General features: G+C 46.1%; 1 protein-coding gene across 3 annotated transcripts; it reads right to left on the bottom strand.

The window, feature by feature from the left end:
• On the bottom strand, positions 1-24,335 carry NR1D2 (nuclear receptor subfamily 1 group D member 2). Of its 3 annotated transcripts, none has more exons than XM_033065429.1 (8): positions 24,256-24,335; positions 19,897-20,157; positions 17,878-17,966; positions 16,810-16,954; positions 14,604-15,220; positions 11,327-11,512; positions 7,409-7,619; positions 1-3,059 (listed from the first exon to the last, which is right to left on the bottom strand). In XM_033065429.1, the coding sequence occupies exons 1-8, from the start codon at positions 24,311-24,313 to the stop codon at positions 2,863-2,865; spliced, it is 1,764 nt and encodes a 587-aa protein (XP_032921320.1). In that variant the 5' UTR covers positions 24,314-24,335; the 3' UTR covers positions 1-2,862. The 3 variants fall into 3 exon arrangements, with proteins under 3 accessions (XP_032921320.1, XP_032921329.1, XP_032921312.1); XM_033065438.1 differs by lacking the exon at positions 24,256-24,335 and adding an exon at positions 23,479-23,771; XM_033065421.2 differs by lacking the exon at positions 24,256-24,335 and having other exon boundaries at positions 19,897-21,336.
• Between the last annotated feature and the right edge of the window lie 833 nt (positions 24,336-25,168).

Raw genomic sequence — 25,168 nt, 5'->3', positions numbered from 1 at the left:
TTTAGCTTGCTGACATAATGCCCATATTTAATCTTTTAAAACAAGAACAAAATCAAGAATAAAATCAAGAATAAAAATTTCATTTAAGTTCATACAGTACATTAATCTTTCAGCAATGACCCAATCTACAGTACTCAAATGCCTGGCATGAAGTCTATTATCTCAGCATTTAACAAGTGTATAACCAGTGACACAGTAAAAGAAGAGCTCACAATACACAGCTAACACAATGAGTTTAGATTTTCTTTGAAGAGTCCAGCTAGGGTTTGTAATACATGGGTCACTTTTGAACCATACTTTTAATCAGTTTTTTGTTCAGTCAATTTGTTTGGGGCTTTTTTTTTTTTTTTCTGTTATGCGAGTTTTTCCATTATGTACAGGAAGATTATTTCAAATGAAATTGCACAAGTTAGAATATCTATCTATAGGCATACATGGTCAATCTAACTAAAAAAATTTAATAAGCAGTAATTACTCAGTCCTGGTTATACATTCCTAAAGGCTTAATAATACAGTTTTAAGAAGAAAAAAAAAAAATAAAACACAACAAAACACAGCTGTAGGGTGGCAATCTGTAAGAAGCCTTCTTCCCTCCTGAAACAACCAAGGGCTGACTGTACTTTCCATGTCTGAAACGGGGTCTACAAAGAAGTCATTTCAGCAACTAAATAATAAAAACCGAGTGACTGTGTCCTCTCTAAAGTCTGAATGGTTCAATGCGTAATTCAGTGAAGCTCTCAAACAAGTAATACTGGCAGGATGCAGACTGTTAACAGAAATTAGGACAATATGCCCTGATAGCACATTTGGGTAGCAAAACTGTATGCAGGAAGGGCCATTACCCGCTGGTTAAAGCAGCTTGAAGCAGGATAGTCCTGCCTGCAGAGGAGGGGAAAGGGTGGGCTCTGCTGCTCCTTAGCCAAGGCTGACTTTTCCCCACCCTTTACCAAGCACTTGCCCACCTGCTCTCAGCCCCTTCCTCCTGTCTGAGGCAGAATCCCCAGTCCAAAGGCCAGGGGAGTGTGGCAGGGTGCAAGCCCTCCCTCTTCCCACCCCAGATCCTGATGCTGAGCAGGAGGCACAGGTTCCTTCTGCTGCAGCCCCACCACAGGCAGCAGGGCTCCTCCCAACCCACCCTGGTGTGGGCAGGAACTCTGCAAGCTGGAGGCTTCCTGGGTCCTGGCCCTGACCACCAGGAGTAGACTCCCTCCCAAGAGCAGCTTTAGCAAACACTAGAGACCCAGAGGGCTACCTCTAAGGCAAGTTAACTGAACAAGGGTGATGGAGCACCTTCTTCCCACATTAGCAAAACATAAATGTAACTAATTAACACAACTGCTTTGACTTCTTTTCGTCTCTCTTTTCTGGTGCCAGGTCCTGCTACAAATGGAAAAAACCCCACAGAGAGCTGCTTTCCTAGATGGAAAAGCAGCAGAATCTTAAGCCTTGTGGATCCGCTTTGTAATTTGCTACTGGCATAAACAACAAGAAAAAGTCCCATTTGTTTGGTTGGTTTTTGTGGTGTTTTTTTAAGGAAAAAATAAAAAAATCCAGACCATCTAATGCACCTTCTCTGCACATCACACACGCCCACATGCACACGCACCAATGGAGAGCTCCAGAAGAACAGGCACGGGAACCACAAAGCCCAAATGGTGAAAAGACGTGGGGAATCTCACATTTGTTTTCAATTCTCATTTAGCAATGAAGCAGCAAAATGATGTATTGCAAGAAATAAACAGTCACAGAACACACATACACCCAAATGCAACCATGGATACGTTTTTCCCATTTTTTTTCTTTTTCTGACAGACTTTGCTGTTCATCTGATAGTTTCTTTCTGGCTGTGCTGAAGTTTTTGAAGAGCATCTGGTGCTTATTTAACCTATATCAGAACACAAGAACCTCCAGTGGCAATGGACAATCCACCTCATTAGTGCCACAACCAACCATATATGCTTGAGATTCTCTACAAAACCCTTTTGGAAGTTGAATCCGACTCTTGCCTCTTTAGTGCCACTCTTGGTTGTTGCTTTTTTTTTTTTTAAATTAACAAACACAGCATATTAATGCAAATTTGATGTTTTCTAAAAAATGCTCAGATAATTAGTTCAGCAATATGCAAAGTGCATCTATTTGGTTCTTTCCATAGATCACCTTCTGTTTTAAGTTTAAATTCCTTCACAGTTTAAAATATTGTGAAGAAATTATATGTATACTTTATGTATAGAACTATTTATATACATACACATATATACACACAACTCTGTACTGTATATAGCCATAAACACTCACTACTTAACTATTTATATTATATACACATGGCATGAACACACGCTCAGTGAAGAGTTGGTGCAGGCTGAAACCATTCCATCGGGTTTAATGGAATAACAACAGTGAAACCATGAGTGAGTTATCAAGAGACACGGACATACATCTATTAGATAAGTGAAAGACCAATTAAATCAGCTCTTCCATTTTCCTACTAGCACAGGATTCTTCCCACCCCATTCCATGCTCCATAAGCACATACACAGCTACTCTGCATTCAGTTTACATGAGAGGACAGTGGTGGTTCTGCTTCCTAAATAAAAGGAGAGTCCATATTTACTGGGGCTCATGGCAGCCTCTTCTGCAGGAGTGCAGCACAGCTGGGCCTGGATGCCTCGGAGGATTCCAAAGGCTGTGCCGCCGTCAGCTGAGAGCACCTGCCAAAGCTTTATTGCATGGTTATGGGACAGCTATCAAACTGCTCACAGTCTGTGAACTCTCTCCAACAAGTGGTACAACTGTATAAATACATATTTTAGCACAAAACAGTTTAACACGAGGCAAGTCCAAGTACAAACGAGACCTAAAGGCCTATGGGTGAACTTTAAAGGCCAGCAGTTCTTCAGAGTGCATGTTGTTTAAGGAACGCAAGTCGGGTAATTTCAAAAGAAGTTTTGTGAAAATAGAGGCTTCATTTGGGTGATTTTTCATAATTAAGGTCCTTAATGCACGGATTAGTGTTTCCTGAAGTGCCTCCACAGAATTGACATTTTCTATTCCGGAGCGATCTAAACAAAAGGGTAGGGTGAGAGGGAGAGAGGGAGAAAGAGAAATTAAAAAACAGGAGGGTAGGGGGGAAAAAAAAATATTGACTGAACAGATGTAGCCTGCAACATAAAACCAGGGCAGTAAGAATCCCTTGCTAAATTAACAAGCACAAGAAAAATCACATACTTATGCCAGAAGTTTTAAATCACACACCAAAAATCTTTTAAAGGTTATTCAGCATTAACTTTTCAAAGTACTAAGTTCATGCCAAACTGGCAGCGTTCAATCACTATTTCTGTGATCCCTAACCCATGTTCCCAAGAGGGACAGATTGAAGCAAATGTTTAAATATGTTGCTGAATCACAACTTTCAACCCAAGGAGAAAGACAGGGCACATGAAAGTAAAAATTTCAAACATTTCTCACAGTTTGATGCAGAACCCTAAATTTAAACTGAAGGTTTGAGGAGGAAATCCTACTCAGGACAAGTGACAATTGTTATCTGCACAATGGGATTCTCAGGGGCAAAGGGAGTACAATTACAATTTCCAAGTGTATTCTGAAGCACTTACAAAACAAAACACCATGCACCCAAAAATTCCCAGCTGAGGAAAAGAAGAATGTCAGCATCAAGACAAATAATATGTTCTCACATGCTGCACTCCCACCACGCCTGAAGCATTTTTTTCAAGAGAGCTGCATTTAAGAACATACCTGGTATCACTAGGTGGAACCTAAGTAAGCAGCTTGAAAGGATGAATTTTTAAGTAAAACATCTCACCTCACAACCATGCACAGTGGCTGTTTTTCCTCCCAAGCTGTAGCTTCTTTTCTTAAACACTATGTAAATTCAGCAGGGCACATACATAGCCGAGTGACTGGCACAAACAGAAATGTGCTTTGATGTGTACATGTACTTAAGCACTCTGCAGAACTGGGACAAGGAATGACAACAGCTTTCTGGAGTAACACTGAGTCAGATCCTCCAGTCAGAGTGGGAATCCCTTCCTTATGCTGTCAGTGTCAATCCAATCAGATTGCCCAGGTGAACAGTCTAGGAAGTCCTCCTGGACTACTCAGCGCAGTTTCCTACTGCTACAGGAAAAATTATTACATAATCCACTCAAGTATGCATCTTGAAGCAGTTACATGTTTTGTTCCTTTAGGAAGATTGTTCCAGAATCTTCTACAATTAGGAGCTCTGATTATTACTAAGCAGTTTTTATTAGCACACATTCCACTCTTCTGTGAAGACTGTCCATTAGGTTTGACAGCTGCTGCTGTCCAAGAGAATATGAGTGAGGAGACATCTCACTGCCTTTATTTATTAAAGGATCTCTCCTGTTTACCCCTCTGCTCTGCAAAAGCTTTGCTCTATTCCGAGCAGGTACAGTGACATTTGCACAGAACATGCCCAAGAGAGTTTCACAAGAGCACTGTACAGTGAGAATAGTACTGCCTTGCCTCTGAAGGTGGAAGAATGCAGGTCAGCCTTTTCTGGCAGCCTCAGGTGAGTTACTGTAACCTCCTCACTTCAATTAGTCCAAGTCTTTCCTCCTCCCTCTCAGTCTACTTCCAGTTGCTCCCAGTGGCCAGTAGATTTTGCTAGTATTATGCCAGTAAGGGAGAGTAATAGAGGGTGTGTACCTTATATTCTTCTACCACAAAGCAAGACCCTTAGTTAAGGGATTATCTGGTCTCTAGACCTGCACAAACCACATTCTTTCAGCTTTGCTTCTGCCTTGCTTTTTCCTCCTTCAGTGGCCATGATCCACCTTGCTACCTCTCCTCCATCTTCAACACATCCACCTAACTGAAGCCAGAAGTGAAGCATTCTTTTAACTCTGGAACAGTACCCAGATAATTCCTCAGCCTCACCCAAGTGTGATCCTGCTTTTTCTTTCTTTGCCACATGACATGGGAAGGAGAGGATGTACAGAGTTACACACAGTCCTTGCTACTACCACTGCTTCTTCAGCCCATTCTAAATACTCCTCCTATGAGTGGTTATTCATCCAGTGTTAAGCAGAGTGTTTCTGACAAGCATTCTCCTAACTAGCAGTATTTAGAGACTTAATTTCCATTGGTGGGTTTTGTTTTTTTTCCTAATTTTAATCAGCTAAAAGTCTTTAAAACGAACTTTAATTAGTGCAGCATGGTACTGTATATTGTGGACCACTTAATCAGTATTCATCAGTTCCAAAAGCAGGAAGAAGTGTAACTGTTGTAAATCTTGGCTTCTATCTTCCTTTCAGTCTTCTCTTGAATAACTTCCTGATACAAAGAATGGCCTTTTTCTTCCACCTTCAGTTCTTCTTACATTTATGGCATTTTTTCCTTTGCCTGCATCTCCATGTCATTCTCTCTCATCCTGTTCTTCAACTGCTCATCTCCAGTAAGTGTCACCTCCCCTCACAGGACATTACTTTTTTGGTTACACTACTCCTCGAAGAGGGTGCGCAGGGATCTGTCTGTCAAGATCTGTTTAATCAACACATGCCCACAATCCTTTGTTTCTACGGGCACCTTCTCCTCCTGGCACTCCCTCACATCTGTGAGGATCTTCCCCAGGAGTTCTGCAGAGGCCACTTCTGTTCTTCAATACCTGCCTGAGCATGAAGCCTCCTTGTTTACTCACTTGGGCAAACAACTGCAGCATTTCAATCCAGTCTCATATAACAGTGAAGTTGCTCTGAATATTTTTGAACTCACAGTGATCATCAGGGTTAGTTTTGTGTCTGGAATACAGCCCCAACATTGACTAATAAAGCTGTACTTTATAAAATCCTCTAAAATTTTGTGAAGATGTCCAAGAAGGCTGTGATCAGACTGCAGATCAGATCATGAGATAGCTAAGATAGGCAGCAATAATATCCAAAATATGATCTGAAAAATCCTCAGCAACTGCAAGAAGCCTGAACACCAAACACCCTTTCTTTCTGTCCGGTTGCACAGCTGACACTACAGGCTGTATATGTTACATGTCATCCCTAAGCTGATCCCTGCTGGGAGCTGGCAATCAGCACAGTGCTTTAAAGGCTGGGGATATGGCACTGTGCTAGAAGCACATTTAACAGAACAGATACAGCCACTTACACTGAAAACAGGTGGCACAGAGAATGAGATATTCTAGGACCCAGGAGCTGAGCAAGTAAGAAGAATGACTGTAAGCCTAGTTAGAGTGCACAGAAGGGAAGAGACCTGGTTCACAGTCCTTATTTTAAAGGCTGCCTCCAGTTCTTGTCAAGAATTTCCAGAGTCTGGAAAGGCAACTAAGACTTCATGCTTCTCTCTGCTACCTGAACATTTTCATTTCCATGTCTCCTTCAGATTATAGTGGCATGCTTTCTTCACACTGCCATTTGTTCTGGCTCTTGAAGCTTGCTAACTCTGTGCCACCCTCTGCTCATTATCACGGCTTACAAACTGAAGAGGCAACAGCTGCCCCATCCTGTGCTCTGACATTTCAGTTCAGCCATGCACAAAGCTATCAGACTGAACTGTCCTACCTTGTTACAGAGGCCTTATGTGCCCCCAGCACCATGCCTGGGTGTCCCTCCTTGATGACACGTGGGTCTAAACTGCTCATGTGAAAGGGGTGCACTTGTTCAAGGAGTTCAGTGCTCCCCAGCTGCTGGCTCGCAGTCTAAGTGGGCGCTGTGAGCATTCCTGCTACCTACCTTTAGAGAGCTTCTTACCCAACAAGCAGGCATTCTGCATCTTGCATTCCAGGCATTATATGCGGAGCTAGTGTGCCTAATTTGAGGCTTGAGATAATACTACAGAAGTAGGTGCTTAATCCTTCTTTGAATCTGGGCCAGGGTGCTTTGTCTATCCAGGGACTGAAACAAGACAGGAGGCTGGTGAAGATGTCAGTGGATTGGGAGGCCTTTAGTGGTAAGAAGTCACGATGCAGATGATAGGGCTTTCTTGCTGACATAGGCAGAGATCAAACTGCTGGATTTAGACTTAAGTAAAATACGCAAGAGACTTAAACAACGATACTTGGAAGCAAAAATACACCTCATCCAAAGACTTATGCTGTGCAAGTCAGGAGTAATTTCAGTGATGCTGTCCTGTGAAACTTAGGAGTCAGACAAATAGCATCTAAATGGCCATGGGGCAGCTACTTGTTTTTGCATTACATAGAAAGCAGTAGGAAAACATAAGCCCATTGTCACCTTCTTTTTTAAAGGCAATATTAGAAAGACTAGGTATGTTATGAAGTACATTACAGGCTGCTACTACCTTAAAACCTACTCAACTGCACTTAGACATGAAATAACAGGGTGTACATTTTACAGAAAACTTCTAATAGGGAGTCACATTCAATTTTTGGCAAAGGTGGAAGTTAACTTTCTCTCCTTACCAGCAGATACCAGGACAACCGCTGTAAACAAACTCATTTCCTCATCGCTAAGTTGCAGGGCATTTAGTTTCTCACTAAATTCAAACATTGAGTTGAGCAGATCACCAGCTCCCATTGAATGCAAGTCATCCACACTGTACTTCTTGCCACTCAGGAAGGTGACAGTACGTTCCTTTGCATCAAACAAAGATGCAAATCGTACCATTAAAACCTGGTGAAAGAAAAAGGAAGAAAAAAAGAACAACAAAACCAGATAAATGTAGGTGCATTTCTAGAAAAGCCAAAGAAAAAATTTAAACTTTTCAACATCATTCAAAATGTCTCGTTAACCATTCTAAAAGCATTCTATACAGAAACTGTCAGCATGCTACTGAGCTGCAAAACACAGTGCAAGCTCTGGCCCCGTAATCTGAGAGAAACAAACAAATGACAAAATTAGGGAGTGGATGCAGGGGAGGGGCTACAGCATATGAAAGGCAGGAAAATTAAAATTTAAGCCTCAGACAGCCTGAGCCACACAGACCATGTCATTCATAAATATGCGAGTAGGACAACTTGCTTGAGCCACACAACAGCCAAAGGCATACAGAGCATTAAAAGAAATTTTTTTCCTGGCCACACTCATGAGGAGCAAAATGAAGGTACTGAACCAGATTCTCACTTGGTGTAAAATGGAGCAGCTCTATGGAAACAATGCTGATTTACACCACCTGATGATCAGGCCCCCTAGGCATTCTTTGGAAAAGTACCATGCCACATCACTGTACCCACAGGAATGTTAACGAGCTCTGCTAGAAAGGAGCCACATGTAGAGCTTTTAAAAGGCTGGGGAAGCACAGCTTGAGATGGCACCTGGTCTGCTGCAGCTGGGAATACCCCTTTGGTACAAGCACCTGGGCTGGAGCAGTTGAGGTGTGCTAAACTTACCCCTTTGGGCTGAAATTTCTCTTGTGGTTTCTCAGTTGTACTGTGAAATGTTTCCCTCTGGAATGGCTTGTAAAGTTTCATTTGCTCATGCTCAACAACCTTATTTACATTTTCAAGGTTTAAGTCGCACAGAACAGCCTTCTTATTTGAAGAAAACTAACTGGCATTGGTTAAAACGTCAGACCTGGTGTAATCTCTTGGTGGGACAGTTTCTCTTCTCATTTACCCTACTAACTGCATTAATTCTAATGTTTACTGCAGGTGAGAGGAGAACCAGGTTTGTGAAGACTAGTGCCTTTGACAAGCTTAAAGAAAGGACTGTTCAAAACAAATGAAAATGTTTGAGAATTCAAACACTGTTCATGCACATTACATGACCTGCTCCAAAATTTTACGAGCCAAACAACATGCAGCAACCTCGATGGATACAAGAGCACCATGTACTAGTCACTTCTGTCAGCTAAGCTATCTGTCCTTTGATGACATTAACTACAGAGTGCAGAAACCCAGATGCAGAAGCCATCAGAATACAACAAAAACAGGCAAAGGGCAGGCAGACAAAGCTGAACTGATGCATTAGCACAGACCCACCAGGTATCCAGCAACCTTTCAGTTCACAACGGTATTCTCCCTATAGAATTGGCTTTAAAAACATCCTTAAATAATGAGCAACCAGGATTAGTGCTGGTATTCAAAACTGAAGCTCATGACGTTGTGCTGACTTATTCTAAGGCAAAGACCTCTCCTATTTCAATGCCACCATTCTAGACAAGGAAGTACAGTTTGGACTATGGCATAGCACAGAATTGATTCATCCCATTTCACTTCCAACCAGGCTCGTACTTGCACATGCTGAGAGCACACCTCATCCATCCTATCATCCGACCACAGGCACATAAAAACCTCCACTCTTGGAGGTTGCTTGATCACTTCCCTACCAGCTGCAGTCAAATCTGAGTCACTACTCAAAGGGATCCAAGGGCCTTGTTGGCTCTACCATCAACTCCATTTGGAGGGGAGGTGGAGGAGGGCCCACTCAAAACCAGTCGAGTTCCTTATTTTAGGCTCACTGCTGTTTCTGAGCTGGCTCTCCTAAGAAGCCATGCAAATGCCACCACGATACACTGAACTTCCCAGTACTCCCAGTTCTAAGAGACCTTTTTAGCTTACATGTGTGTGAATATATATAGCAGCTCCTGCACCAGCATTGTCTCCATGTGTCCTCTTACCCTCAAAGGAACAGGCACTCCTGGAACACGAGCTGCTAAGCAGCACAGTGCCAAGCCAGCCACACCAGACTTGGAGGCAGCACTTTCACTCGGGTTCTTCTATCATCATGCAGACATTGGAACATCCTGGTTCAGTTACCCAGAAGACAGAAATGACCTTGGATGCACCAGGCTTTCAAGATGCTTTTGCCTCTATCACAATGGTTTCATTAATCCTGCTGTGGATTTTTTTCCACTGTTCTGCAGCCCTACAGGCTTTTTTTCCCTGTTGCTAAGATGCCACACAGGCCTTTAACTACAAGTTGTAGCTCACTAACAGGAATCATAAATGTTTCTTATAACTAAGTGAATAGTGACAAGCATGCAGCCATACATAATTATTAATTCCCCTGGATATAGAAACCTTATCAGCAGTGCTTGTAACTGGCAAAAATGCATATGAGTGAGGCCTGAGAGAAACTTCAGGTGAAGCAAGGGCAAGACAAAATGTTTTGCTTGCAAAACATGAAGGTTTGGTCTTGCATTATAGAGACAGTTCAAGCCAAATTTTTCACCCTCTTCCTCCTTTGCAGAGGAAGGAACCAACATTTTTGTGTAAGGTGAAAGTAGTGAAGAAGTAAAAATATAGCCACTTCACGAGTTGTAGACAACTACTAAAAGGTCAAAAATAAGTACAACAGAAAAAAAATACATGACAGTAAAATGAAGGAAACAAGAAAACTAAGACTCCAGGCAAGAAGTCTTCCTGTAAAACTTACACCTTCCAACCCAACAATTATCCATTTTAGAAGTGGGCTGTATAAATGCAGACAGAAGACCCAACACATCACACGAGAAATGTCTTCATCTCAGGTAAACATAAAATCTAGCATCTCTCTTTGAAAGAATAAATCATGTAAACAAGAGAAAGGCATCACCAATGCTACACTCCCCAGAAAAGCACAGTAACATCAAATACTTGGGACTTTGACCCCTCTGACCCTCTCTATTCAAATTTCACATTTCAATAATCATGAAATGCCTACCATCTCCAGTAGACACAAGGGTCTGGAAGGGCAACTAAAACATGATGTAAAGGTCATCTAGTGAAGGTCACTAATTATAAAACAGCACCAAGCTCTTTGGTATCATTTCCAAACTAATACCACTAATTCACATATACGTCATGACCACATGCAATTAACCACGAGGACCTAGTGGGATTAGTCTAGAGTAAGTCAAGCTGCAGCTGGCACACAGTATCTAACAGAGCTGCAGCAGTACAGGTAGTTACCATTGTTACTGCATTGGACACAGAAACTTCAGACACTCCCAAGCTGACACCAAAGTGGTGGCTGGTCAGGATTGGATACTCTGGCTTTTGCAGGAAGCAGAGTGGCACAAGGAAGGACATGCAGAGCAGTAAACACATTCCTCAACAAAACTTTTAAGTCAGTAGACAGCTTTCTAACCTATCCACCCTTCAGATGCAGTACAGTTCCCCAGAGTAAGAAAAGGTAGCTAAAACCCCCTAATTAATGTCCAGGGAAGGGGGAAGGGTAGAAGGGCTGAGCAGTTTTGAGCTCATTGGAAGAGGGACAGGTCACCAAGGTCTGACCTGCCACAGATCCCTTGGACACCATCACCTCAGAGAACAACGCTCAGAGCGCCCATGAACAAGCTGGTTTCAGCTGATGTAACCCACCTCCATTTGATTCTGCTCTTACAGGGTCAGACTGATGCCCAGCATGTCAGGTTTGCAATACACACACAGTGGTCTCACCTCAAAGGTCCCAGCCTTTAGAAGATTGACCTGGTCATGCTGGGAGAGATCTCGAAAACCTGGGATGCGCTTGGCGAACTCCACCACTTCCTTCACTGCAGGAGTAAAACTCAGGGAAAACTCTTCCCAGATTTCATGGCCAGACTTGTTTGGGTCCACATGGGGAGTCTTACTCATTGGGCAGACCTGATGTTTGCAAAACATAGACAGAAAACAACTTTTAAAGGTATAATTCCAAATGCTGACAAATACTTAAAAGGAACATGCTCATTATTCAACAAAACTTTGCAATAATGACACAGAAAAGAAACCAAAACAGTATTCCACAATCAATTTCCAAAAAAACTGGATTTCTTCCTCTTGCTTTAAAACAAACAAGAAAAAATCCATGGGATTGTTAGCAATCTGTTTATAAACTTGTTAACTCTGGAACCTACAACACTGTGTACTGCAAAAGACCTGGCAGAACCAAGGTTGTTATTCTTCCTTGACCTCAACTGATCTGGTCTGACATATGAATTTCTCTTTACTTGTATGATCCCTGTAATTTCACAGTAAATTGCGATTACACAATCAATCAGTTGCAATCTTGCAGTCACTATGACATTCATTTTCCCATCTTTCTTGTTTTGCAGGCAACTGAAGTGCTTCAGTCAAGGCGACAAAGATGTCAACACCAGAGCCAGAAAGCAAGCCTTGGTTTCCTGAGTCACAGGTTTACACCCTCATTACAAGGATTACCCTCTTCTGCAAGTTTGCTTTTACTTGTATCACTGAAGGAGGAACACCAAGGAACTGGTATTCCAGTATTTCTCAGTCACAAGATGACAAAATGCTCTTTCTTTTATACAAACATACAGCAATTTTTGTAGGCAAGTCTGAATCCATTATATTGAGATCAGATGTATCAGTCAGGGCTGACTGCCAATAAATTCCCTCTGCAAGAGCCAACCAGAAGCTCTGCGATATTTTCAGTTCTAGCTTCTAAAATTTACATCTTTTAATGAAGCTTAAACCTTTTAATATTCATTTCACCTGTCATCATCAAGGACAGAAATTCCTTTTAAGTATTCCTCACAAGTATACCAAACGATGTATGCAATTCTACATAATGTCAGCAAAACAAAGAGAAAACAGTGAAATAGATTAGCAATTCCTCAGAGCTGTGCTGTTTTTGCAGGGCATCTTGAATATGGTAATTGCCTAGCAATTCTTTGCATGGGAGGTCTTAAGATTACAAGACTATAATATTTTGGCAAAAGGAAAGGTCTAGGCACACAACCAGAAGGGCAGCAGATGCCAACCACTGCTCTGCCTGTGGTATTGCAATGGTTCATATAGGTATTGTTATAAATACAGCACTCGCTGAAAATAATGAATTTCTGGTCCACACCCAGTGCATTGTGTCCGTGGTCTCTTGACAGACCTCTGCCCATGAATCAGAGTATCTCAAATTAGGAGAGACCCATAAGGACAGAGTCCAACTCCATGCTCCCTGCAGAACCACCTAAAAACTGAACCATATGCCAAAGAGTGCCATCCAGGCACTCCCTGAACTCTGACAGGCTTCCTATGGAAGCAGTTGTCAGCTTGAACAGTCACCAGTTCTCTTCACAGGAACCTCTTCAGGAATGACCTGTTCTGCTTTTCTGGTTACAGAGGTGTTGAGTAAAAATGACCAAACCCCTGAATATCTGCCTCTATACTGGTTCAGAGCCTAATTACTTGCCCTTATTGCTGCTGACTCATTTTGGTGAGATCCTGAACTCTTTGAGTTCTTGGGCAAAACCCTCATCCATATCAGGGATGTGGGGCGGGGAGGGGGAGCTGCAGTGCTCTGTTGGATTTGGTTTTGTCTCTTCATCACTGACTAACTCCTGCCTGCAGCTGCCCTGCACGGGTCAAACTGAGCAGCTGAGGCTCTGCAAGGCAGCACCACTCCCTCCCCACCCATACTGACAGGTTTAACCTCTGCTTCTCAAGAGCGCCAAGAATGCCGTTGTAGTGACACCACATACTTTCCCTGCAAGGAAGAAAGGCTGGGAATTATTATTTGCCACGATGTAGTGCCTGGAGTCTGCAATTAAGGTCAGACCCTGCTAGGGATGGCAGGGTCTATGCATGCAGTAGACAAAGAAGGGTTAAAACAAAAAAAAACCCACAACAAAAAAGTCCCCATGGAAATGCAGCATCAAAATAAACACCTTCATTGCGGAGACCTTTGGGGGTCTTCAAGAACCTGTGAAGGATCTTCACAAAGTAGGAGGAAGAAAAACACCAGCAGCTGAAGTACTTCAGAAAGGTCAGGGGCTCGCGCTTCACACCAGGAGCGCAGGATGAGAACGAGGATGTTATGTTCTCTCATCCCAAGTGGCTCCAGTGATAAAGAGAAGGACAATCTATTTTAAGGGGCTTACAGAACTGGTTGCCTGAATGGCAGAGAAACAGCAGGTGCAAGGCAAATGAGAGGGACCTGTTAAGCAAAGGCGAAAAAAAACCTCCAACCAAACCAAACCAACAACCATATGCAAAAAACCAGGAAGCATCCTTGTTAGGAATTCAGTGAGAAAATACTCTAGCAAAGTCATCTAAGGTACCCAGAAGCGTGTCCAGAGCCTCACTTGCATAAATACTACAGAGAAGACCCTGAACTTCTCTCTAATGGTTTAGCTCTGCATCTTCTTCCTGCCTCTCTTCAGATCTGAAGATGCTCTACTGTGAAAAGGATGCACAGCCTGTGGGCCTCATTAAAACAAAACAAATTTAACAAAAAAGCAGCCTGCCTACCCTGCAACAGAGATTTCAGAACCCATAATAAGGCCTGTAGACCCACTTAAATCCTAGGGCTGGGGTTTTATCCCAGAAATTTTCTCTGAATACCCTTAGAGAAAATACAGTACACCTGACTGCACAGATTATTTGAAAGTGAGTCTTCAAAAGGGCTGAGTAAAAAGGGAAATTTATAAACTCCTATTTTCATTTTGAAGTCAAGACACATAAAAAACCCATGACTGTTTTTCAACCAATACTCTTTGACATTATTTTACTTTCAATTGGTTAAAATCCAAGCCAAGAAACCCCATCACTTGTATGATTTCAAATCCTTCACACCTTGAGCCAATTTTGTCCTTCATCACAATTTGCACTATCCAACTTGTGTCCCCCTTTAAAGTTTCAACAGTTGTGCCAACAGCCTGCAGCTTCACTGACTACTGAGGCACAGCTGGATCACACCCACCAACAACTAAGTCAAATCAAACAACTGATATCAATATACCAGATGCATTCTTCCTCCAGTGCCGCAAGAGTAAGTGGTGCTCTTGTTTGGAGAAAAGCCATCCTCTGGGATCCTCTCACACATTCGCTGAGGGTACCCACTGGTGAAGTTCATGCAGTGGCTGTTTGTGAAGCACACGGCGTGCCCGCTCGGATAATGCACCGCGCTCCTCCCCTTGTACTGTCCGCCAAGGTGCTGCTCCCTTTCAGGGTACTGAGGGCCACCGAGGCCACCAACACAGTGCTCACTGCTCAAGATGTACTGCTCAGTGCTCTTTGATGCTCTCTCCCCACTCTGGGGCTGCATCATCTCTGCTGGGTTTTGGGACTGTTCCTGGTTGTACATGAAAGTGTCTTTGTGGGCCCTGGTGACCATACCGATCACCTCCTCCTTAGCCATGTCAGCACTAGGAGGGGGAGAAGGGCTTTTGATGGTTTCTCGCTCTTGTTTGGGCTTGGAGGAAAGATCTTCTTGAGGTGCTTGGTCTTGATGTTCTGTAAGTGCTTCGTTGGGCAAGTGACCGCTGAACTGACTGTTCATCATGGTTTTCATGGCACTCTGCATTTCAATCAACATCCGCTGTTTTTCACGTTTGGGAATACGGCCAAATCGAACAGCTGCCAAGGTGGGGAAATGGACAGCAGTGGGAAGGAGTGGGAAAAAAAAAAAAGAACAAAAAAGTCAGTCCTGAAAGTGTTAGCATGCACACACAAAATATACACACCCCAATGAAAAAATCTTGCCTTAGAAGGCAGGATTTAACTGCTCTCACCAAAACTACAGCAGGGGGATTACCAGTAAAGTCAAAGAGTACAGGCATAGGACTGGCATGAATACAAGTATATGCTGTTGTGTACACACAGGGAGAAGGCAGTCTAAGACACACAGTCTGTAACGCCTTTTCCCCTTTTGCCTCAAAGCTGGCTATGCAGTACACACATAGTTGTGTTAACTGACAAAGTGTCAGGCTTTAAGATTGGATCTATTAAATCAGCACAACTTCATCAGCTGACAATTACCTGAATGTAAACATAGTTCATATCATCTTTGCATAAAAGTCCTACAAGACAGGTCCTCACGACCAATTACGTAACTTACCAAAACAAGAGAATCAATGCTGAACAAAGCTTACCTTGGAAAAATTTTCTTGATAACTTTGCCTTGACAAGGACATTTTCTGCTGGCAAGGGGATGGGCATCATTGTGGCTGCAGCACTTTTGACCCTGTCCTAGGGAATCTACAACTCTCCCACCCTGTCCAACCAAGGCTGCACAAGGGCTTATAACCAGTTTCGACTGATGTAATTATCCTTGTGCAGTAGTCCATCATTAATGTAACTAAGTCTCTTTCATTAAAGCAGGTGCAACCTTGTGCACAAACAAGCGCCTAGGGGATGAAATAACTCCTATGCACGACAAGAACTCGGAACAATTATTTAAAATAAGTTCTAACACTCCACCCACTAAATTATTAACAGCTCGAGATTCCTAGTTCTTGTGAAATAAACACCCAGAGAAAATTAAAAAGTGAAACATAAGGAAGAGTTCTAGTTGTGGCAGTAAGTTGTAGCAGACGAATGAACTACACTTTCAGCATTATTTATTAAAATGTCACAAGGATTGGACAGCCAGCAAGGTGGTCAGAGACACCAATCAACATCACCATTTCCTCCTTGCCTTTCCTCCTCCTCTAAGAAAAGAAAGAAGGGGGAAAAAAAGGAGCAGATACATGCTCATCCTATGCACCCAAAGCTAACTCTTTAGGCTCTATGGTGACTACTCTAAAGCTATCAGGTTGGGCAGAATTCCCTTTCATTGAAAAAGCAATAGTAACAAAAGAAAACAGAAAAAACAAAGAAAAAAAAAAAGAAAAATATGAGTCTTTTTCAGATTCAGGTAGGACACAGCTGTATGTCTTAACATTAAACCAAAATTGAGATACTTGTTACAACCATCCCCCTAGCAGGCCTACACATCCCACTCCAGAGGCGGGAGGACAGCTCTGTGGCTGCTCGCAGTATCACCTTACCAGCCCCGGACACTCACGGAGCAAGAAGGCAAGCTGAACTAAATGCTTTCACACAGGAAACCTCTCCTTGACAATAGGGCTTGGCTGCATTATCTGCCATCAAGACCCTCAGCAATTGTTTTTGAGGCGGGCAGCAGACTCCCTCTCAGAGGATCCCTGCTCAGTACAGGAACGTACCATCTCTTGACATCCCAACAGACAGGCATTTTTTGAAACGACACTGTTGGCATCTGTTCCTATTCATTCTCATTATAGAGCAGTTGTTATTCTTCAAGCACTTCTTATACTGGATGTTTTGCTGAATGCTTCTTCTGAAAAAACCCTGTAAACAAGCAAAAAAACCCCACAACTATCATTACAGCACATGTCAAATCCTTCCACCAATGCTCATCTCTCTGCGAACAGAGACAGTAAACCTCACTGCATCACATCAGCTGCTTCAGAGCCATCAGCCCCAGGAGATTTTAAAGAACTTAGTACTCCTCATGACTTACTTCCCCTATCTGTGTGTGATCTGTATGTAATGTGAACTAGTTATGATTTCTAATTACAAAAGATGCCAAGTTGTTCCCTGCATAGTCAGCATCTAAGACCAAAGAATCTCCAATATTACCTCTATTACTGTACTAACAGCTCCTAAGAACTCAAACACCTACGACATCAAGTGCAAAGATAGGTGTCAAAATAACATCTTTTGATTTCCATCTCTGCAGTTTGGCAAAAAAACCATCCTGCTGCACCACATGACCTTCAAAGGCGATTTTTTCACATAACCCTTTATGTTGATAAGCTCCTTCACAGAACATAGTATTTGCAGTATTACAGATTAAGAAAATACATATTTAGTTCTGGCTTTCCCTATGGTACAGAATTGCTCTTCCAAAGCTGTTTTGTTCTGTGTCCCAGCCTAGGTGACAACTCACACCCACTATCTCTTAATGCAATTAACGTGCACATGTCTTGCGTGACATGGTCCTTACCCCCTCTGCTTCCAGCTCGTGCTCTCTGCTGTGCGCTCCAAGTCAGGTAGGATTGGACAAGGGGTGGGAACAGAAAGTACTGCAGAGTTTGGAAAATGCTGCGTATTCCTAAGTGGTTTGCCTGCTCCCTACAGCTTCTGAAATTTCTCGTATTTAACAGAGAACTACACCAATTTGGGTTTTTTTTGGCAGTATCACCCCTTTTCCTCTATGGGGACAACTTGAGCATTTCACCAGCAGAAAGGTGAGCAGAAATATAGCTCACCTTGCAGCCCTCACAGGCATGAACACCATAATGAAATCCTGAAGCGACATCTCCACAGACTTTGCAAAGAAGAACCATGCCATTAAATTCTAGAATCAAACAAAAAAGTCAAGGATATAGAAACCAATGACAACTGCAGGAGCATGTTTCCAGCTTTTAAAACCTGGACTTAAATCGAAATATGTCAGGTCAGTTCAACACATGAAAAAATACAGAACAGACAACATGAATGTACAAACACCCTGAACAGTTCAGAAGGTACCAGTGCAAGGGTGGGGGAAAAAGAGGACAAACACGAAGCACTCAAACGAATAGGGAGAAAGCACATATTCACTGGGCTTTCAAACAGACTAGCGCTGCACTCAGCAGTAGAAAAAGAAAGTCTGCTTACATTTAAGCACTTTTAAAAGGACCATTCAGTTAACTAGGCCACCAAAGTTCAGGCTCAATCTGTTTTTTCCATCAGGACAAGAAAGCCTATGAAAGGCTACAGTTTCCCCAATAGAGAATAAACACTTTTTCTTAAAAACCAGAAATACTAAAGAACATTTTATAATATATTCAACACCAGCCATACACTGTACCTATCTGATAACAATTTAGGACTGGTAACTCGGCCATATCTACATATGTAGATACCACTCTTTTGAGTGCATATCCAGAATAGCTTGCACACTTCAACTTGAAAATACCTTCTCAATCTCATAAAAATGCTCATGGTTTGGGTTTTTAAAGTTTTTCCCCCACCTATTTTATTTCAGCTTGTCAATAAAAATTTTTTGCAAGTCCTAAGTGCTGGTCTAACATTGGTTTCACTGAAGCCAATGGGAATTTTACCAGTGAGTTCAGTAACCACAAAGTTACCTTAGAGACAGCTGGAAATACTCCCACAGAAACATATTCTACCAGAAAAGTAACTTATTTGACATTTGGGTTTCATTTGTAAAGAGGAACTAAAACATTTTTTTATGTTTTCAAAATGAAAAAGGACCAAACCACAACTTTTTCTCTTCTTTTAACACTGTTCATACTGAGCCAAAAAAAACAGTTATCTATCTGAACAATTTACAACAGGTTTCATTTCAGGAACCTCGCCCTGATATGAAGAGTATAGTTACTAGAGAATTTTTAAGTATAGGTTCTTACTAAGAACTTAGCATAGAAACACTTTAAAAAACCCAACAATAAATCAACAAAAAAACTCTATTTGAGGTAGAACTGTTAGACACTTATTCTAGCTTCATAACAATCCAAAATGATAAAACAATTCTGCCAATAAAAGAATTGAGCCCCCAAAAGACTAAATTCTAGCTGTTTGCTGAATCACTCATTCCAGTACTTATTTTGAATCCTGCCCTTCCAAAACTGTTCAAATATACTTCTCTACCACCGATCTTTTCTGATTACCAAAAGAAATGCGAAGTAAATATGTGGAGATAGATTGTTTTATGTATTTTAAAAGACAATCCTTTAGGTCCAGTTTACAAGTATTTTATTTTTCACATCCACAAAATTGTGGCTTGGAATCAAAAAGATAACTGTTCCACACACAGCTATAAAAGTATTATGCTTGGGTAATTAATTTATTTTGTTCCTAACAGCTGGGGGGGAGGGAAGGTGAAGGAGCAGGGGACAAAGTATGAAAGAACAGAGAAACCAGATTTCCAAGACAGTTCCATAAATACTCTTGAAGGCAATTTCTGCTTGTATTACCTTTACTTCATCACTTCTTTTTAACCAAGTGTTTGATTTTACTGAGATCAGTTTCCACTAGCGAAGATTTGAAGTAAATCTGGATTGTATTTATGGACTGTTTGAAGTTGGCAGCAATGGGACCCCCATTGTATTAGCATTTGTATGGCAATACTGTGTGTATCACCACAATATAATGCCAGAATATACAAATGGAGGCTTTGCTGTGCACCTACACCACAAGCCAAAGGGAGACCTGGTTATAACACACAGGGTTGTAATACGTAAGGGGAAAACGGTGTTTTCAGGAACTGGCACCAAACATACTTGTGACTCCATTATGGCCTTTTGTCAAACCAGCAACACTTGACTGGTTTGTTTTAATAGTCTCCTCCAGCCGATCGCTCTTCGGCGCCCCGTCAGAGCCTTCACTGCTCCGGCCATTGCATCCGCTTTCCGAGGAGGAGCTGTTTGGAGGAGATGGTACAGGCGAAGAGGACGACTGGAAACCGCTGTCTGAGCTCTCGCTGTGACATGAGGCTGGGCTAGATGCCGAGCTCGAAGAGCTGATGTAAGCTATCACACCCCCTAAGGCAAGAAAAAAAGGCAGCACGTAGTGACATAACCAGCAGACATGCACCGCTGCCATGTGAGCCACACCGTGACCCAGCACCACCAGATCAGCCATTACGTGCTCCTGGGAGCACTCCTCTCCCTCCCTCTCTCCCTCAAGCTTGTTTGTCTCCATTCGTTGTCTAAGGCTGATCTCCCAGTCTGCCCCATCCCCTTCTCCCATCTTAGCAGCTGCCTCTGGCCCAGGTTGAGATGAAATGGCATAACCAAAAGATGGAGCAGCAAGCCATGGTGCTGGAAGGATGGGGCAGCAAGGACAGGACACAGAATGACCCAGAGAGGGCTTCCCTGGCCAGAGCTCATCTGGAGCCAGAGCAAAGACAGGACCTTAGAGCGCTGTGGAGCCAGAACACAAACAAGCTAGGTTAGGGACAGAAATAGGGCAGAGAGAAAGACTTCATGCAGGCTACGTGCCAGAGGCACAGAAAGGAAGGACTGGGAGGCGCTCACGATGCAGAAGGAAAGGGGGCAAGGGAAGGAAATAGCACTGCAGTCTGGTTAGCCTACTGAACGCCATTTGTCCGACTGCAAGCCTTTGTAGCGTTTGTTTCTAGCAGCAGCTAAACTCCAACTGCCAGGCTGCTATTTGCAAACAGCCTCTGTCCTGCCGCATCTTGCAATCTGACACACTTGAGAATCCCTCAGATGAAACAGCTTTTTGTCCTCAGGCAGACCTGGGAGCAATTCTGGCTTTTCACAGGCTCCTTCTCCTTGCTCATAAGCAAGCAAAATTGTTTGCACTTCATATGAGTTTGCCTCCAAGACTCAGCATTTCAAAAGTCAATATAAAAACATTTGATACTTCACACAAGAATTTCAAAAGCCATAGCCATGAAACTGCTTAAATAAATTACACTCCGTATGTTCTACATTTTATGCCTCTATTGCTCAGTGGACTCTCTTCACTGATGACTCAGGACATTGCAGCAAGGAACTCCACACACCAGTAAGAACCCAAAACTTTAAAAGGGCCATGCACTGCCTGCCTTTGGAGGAAAAAAGCACTGGTGTCTGTAGAGTCCTTGATCAACTGAATTGGCACAGCAGGCAGAGGCTGTAGCATCTTACATGAGCCATACCCTCCTCACAGATAAAAGCAGTGGTCTTATACAACCCTGGAAACACCGCTGCTAGCAGGGAACAATTCTGACTTACAAATTTTCAATACTCTTATAACGGTCCTCTCAGCACCCCTGCAGCAACAGAACTGGCCCACTTCCTCTTCAACATTTCATGTTTTTCTACCAAGGAAATCTTTGGCAGGAGGGTTCCCTGAAGAGCACGCAGCCCAGGAGCAGAAGTCAGACGGAGGGGCCATGTGACACGTGCAGGACACACAGACTGCTGCTCACGTTCCCAGACACCAATGTCCCTGCACCCTGCCACAGGGCTTGTACCCGCACTGACTTTTTTTTTTTTTTCCAGAAATCCTCCACACAGTACAGCATGCATTCCGGATCAGGTTTTCGGAGAAAGGAGGATTGGCAAGGGGGTCACGGGTTCAGCCGTGGCTTGAGAAACAAGGCATCACCAGCCACCGTGCTGGGCTAAGACACCACCTGTTTGACAAAGCCTGTGCCATCCCCCAGCGCCGCACGCGCCTCTGCCAGGTGCCAGGTCAAAGCTCACTGTTCACCTGGTCCAGGGAGGCACCAGGCTTCTCAGCAGGCGCCATCCTTATCGGCAAGGGGCAGATCGGGACACGCAAGCACGGCCCCTGCAGGGAACTCCACGTTTCTCCTTGCTGCCACCGCGCCCCATTATCTTTAAACCCTGCTCGTAAAAGAGATGCTCTTTTCCCTCAAGGGTAAGGCCAATGTCACAGAGGAGCACAGAAAGTGTGCGCCTGTGGGGGGGGAGATTCACCCCTCTTCTCCTTAGAGCTGGAGGAGCGCCAGATAGCTGGGCTGCTCTGGCACCCTAGAGAGCTTGGCAGGCTCGCCAGCGTTACGGCCGCGATTCCTCGTATTTTTTGTTATTTTAGAAGTTGCACTTCCCTGTGAACCCTGGTTTTGTTTGGTCAGCAGCCAAAAGTTGACTCTCCCTCAGAGCACAGGGTGACATCTCGGAACAAAGAGCACAGGCACGGAGCACGTAGGCGCGCACACGGCTGCTGGCACGCCGCAGGAAGGGGGTACCGGGGCGCTCGGGGGAGAGGGCAGCCCCGCTTCCGAGACCTGCCGGGGATTTTCTCAGGGAACCCACCTGCCGGTGGGCGCTGAAATGAGTCATGTGGGCTACGCGGAGCTGCGCTACTGCTGCTGCAGCACCCCCGGCTGGGTGACACGGACCCTTCAGGCTCTACCTGGCGGGATGCACTTAAGGGATGGGGCGGGGGGCACCGCAGCGTGCTAGTATTGCATTAACACTGAGATCTGGAAAGCGGTAACGCCGCAGGGGCGCGAACCAGCGGGGCCACCAAACCGGCCCCCGGGGCGCTGCGGCAGCAGAAGCACCCCGGCCGGCACCCCCGATCTCCAACGCCAACAAAGTGGGGAGGGAGCGGAGAGCGCGGTCGCCGGGCCCGCAGCCGCCCTCCCGCCTCATCCCATTCCACCGCACCGGGGCTGCGGCTTTTCCCTGCCGCGGTCACGCGGCGCCGGGGCTGGAAGAGCCGGGCCCGCCCTGCGCTGCCCCCGGGCCGCCCCCTCCCCGTTACACAACACCGCCCCCGCGCACCGCGGCGGGCCGCGTGCCGCCGCCGCCGCACACGGCCGCACCGCGTGTCCCCCCGCGACCCCGCGCACTCCCCCGCACCGCGCCGCGCCGCCGGCGCCCCCTCACCCCCCGCGCTCCACCGCGGCGGGGGCGGAGCCGCGGGGGCGGGGCCGCCCGGCGCCGCAGCAGCAGCGCCGCGGCCCCACGTGTCCCCGGCGCGCCCCCGCCGCCGCCGCCGCCCCGAATGTAGGTCACCAAAACAGCGGCCGCCCGCCCGCCCGCGCGCCTCACGTGTCCGCGCCGCCCGCCGCCCCGCGCCGCCGCCCCGCCGCTATTATGCAATGCGCGCGTCACCGCCCCGCGCGGCCAATGAGCGGGCGCGCCGCGCGGAACGTAAACACAGCGCGCACATGGCTCGCCCGGCGGGTCCATGTGAGGCGGCGCGGGGCCGTCCCGGCCACCAGCGGGGCCGGGGCCGGGCAGCGCCGCCGCCCGCCGCGCTCCCCCCGCCCCGCCGCGCCCCGGCCGACCCCCGCCCGCATCCCCGCGCCCGCCCTGCCCCGCGGGACCGTCCCGCACGGCTGCCCCCCGCCTCCCGCAGCGGCCGACCCCGCTTACCCGCGCTGACTTCCATGGCGGCCTCCTCCCCCAGGGGCACGGGCGGCGCCGCGCTGGGTTCCGCCGGGGCCGGTTCGGCTCCGGTCGGCGCGGCGCGGCTCCGCTCGGTCGTTGTCTTCCCAGCTCCGTGTCCCCGCCGCAGCCCTACATGCAGCCGGCGGGAGGCAGGCAGGGAGGGAGGGAGGCGGCCGCGCTGTCTCCTGTCAGAGCAGCGGGTGCGCGTCCCCGCCGCGGCGCCCTCCCCTTTACAACAAAAGCGCTCTCGGGGAGCCGCGCAGAGCGAGTGCGGCACCGCCGCCCGCCCCGCCCCGCCTCCAGCCCGCCCCGCCCCGGCGGCCGCCCCGCCCCGCCCCCGGCCGCCCCCCTCACCCAGTGACACACTTTCCGCGCCGGCCGCACCGCTCACGTGCGGCGGCAGCGTGCGGGAGCGCGGGGGCACTGCGGCGGCGGCGGGGCAGCGCCCCGAGCCGGGCGGTGCGGCGGGCGAGCCCCACCGAGGTCACCGGCGCTGCCGCAAGCGGCGCGGCGCTCGCCCCCCGCGGCCGCGGGGCACGGCGAGGCGCGGCGGCGTGTGTCAGCTGCTCCGCCGCCGAGCACCGGCAGGAAATGCCATCGCTGTGACTGCCGCAGCTGACGAGGTCGCTCCTATCCCGACACGAGCATCTGACAGCTCCCAGTTCCAACTGTCAGCGCTCCGTGCCCTCTTAGCCGCGCGTTTTCTCGCTGCCGGGAAAAGGGAATATCCGGGGGAGACCCCTCTCGGCAGTGCACACTCACCGCTGCAGCCATAGTCTCTCCCTCTGCAGCCATAGGGAGAGGCCATCACACAGTTCATCCCAATCTCCGTCTCTCCTGTTTTCTGCCAGGACGTGGTTTTGTCACTCCCAGAGCAATTCCAGCCTCTAATACCTTATAGCATGCAGTGATGTCTCTGGGCACAGACTTCCCGCAATAGGGGAGGGATGCTCCCCCAGAGGCCCTAAAGCAGGGATGTCCCCACCGGGGTCCCCACACTCCCTCCCCCAGAAGGAAACCCACGAAGAAAATGCACCACAACAAAAAAGGGACCAGAAATTTGGGGATGACTCTCCATTAAGTGAATACAGAGCCCCAGATGAAGCTCTGTCCCTCCCTGACCCCGGGTTTCAGAGCAGATGCATGGCTTCATGGATTATATTGACCTCCAGACTGAGAGCGAGGCGGTGGAGTTAAATGAGGTTAACAAGAGGAGCTAAATGTAGTTTACTGCCTCCTGATTTGGGTGAGATTCCTCTCCTCTCAAATGAGGTAAACAGGTCAGATTGTGTGAGCTTCATCACTTCTCAAATAAGGTAAGAGGGTGAGTTTTCCCATTTTTCTGTACGTGGTCAGCAGTTGGGAGGCATACAGCTTTCCTCTATGTCCACACTCAATATCCACCACTATCTCCAGACCCTTCACCCCCCAGCCCAAATTTCCTATAGAAAAAGCTCCTCATATTCCCAGTTCTCCTCCTCATACCAGCTTTAAACTACATTTCCTAAGACCTGCCGTGCTGATATCTCTGGCTCTTGCATAGTCCCTGCCTGCCTGGGCACGGTCAGGTACCAGGCATGATGGCCCACCCTCCCTTCCTATGCTCAGGGCTGTTTCACTCCTCCACCTGGCTGCTGGTTTCTGTGGACAGAGCACAAATAAGATGTATTTGATA

This window comes from Catharus ustulatus, chromosome 1, assembly GCF_009819885.2.
Source record: "Catharus ustulatus isolate bCatUst1 chromosome 1, bCatUst1.pri.v2, whole genome shotgun sequence".
Classification (NCBI taxonomy): Eukaryota; Metazoa; Chordata; class Aves; order Passeriformes; family Turdidae; genus Catharus; species Catharus ustulatus.
Note: the sequence above shows the minus strand (reverse complement) of the source record. Positions and strands in the feature narration are given on the sequence as shown.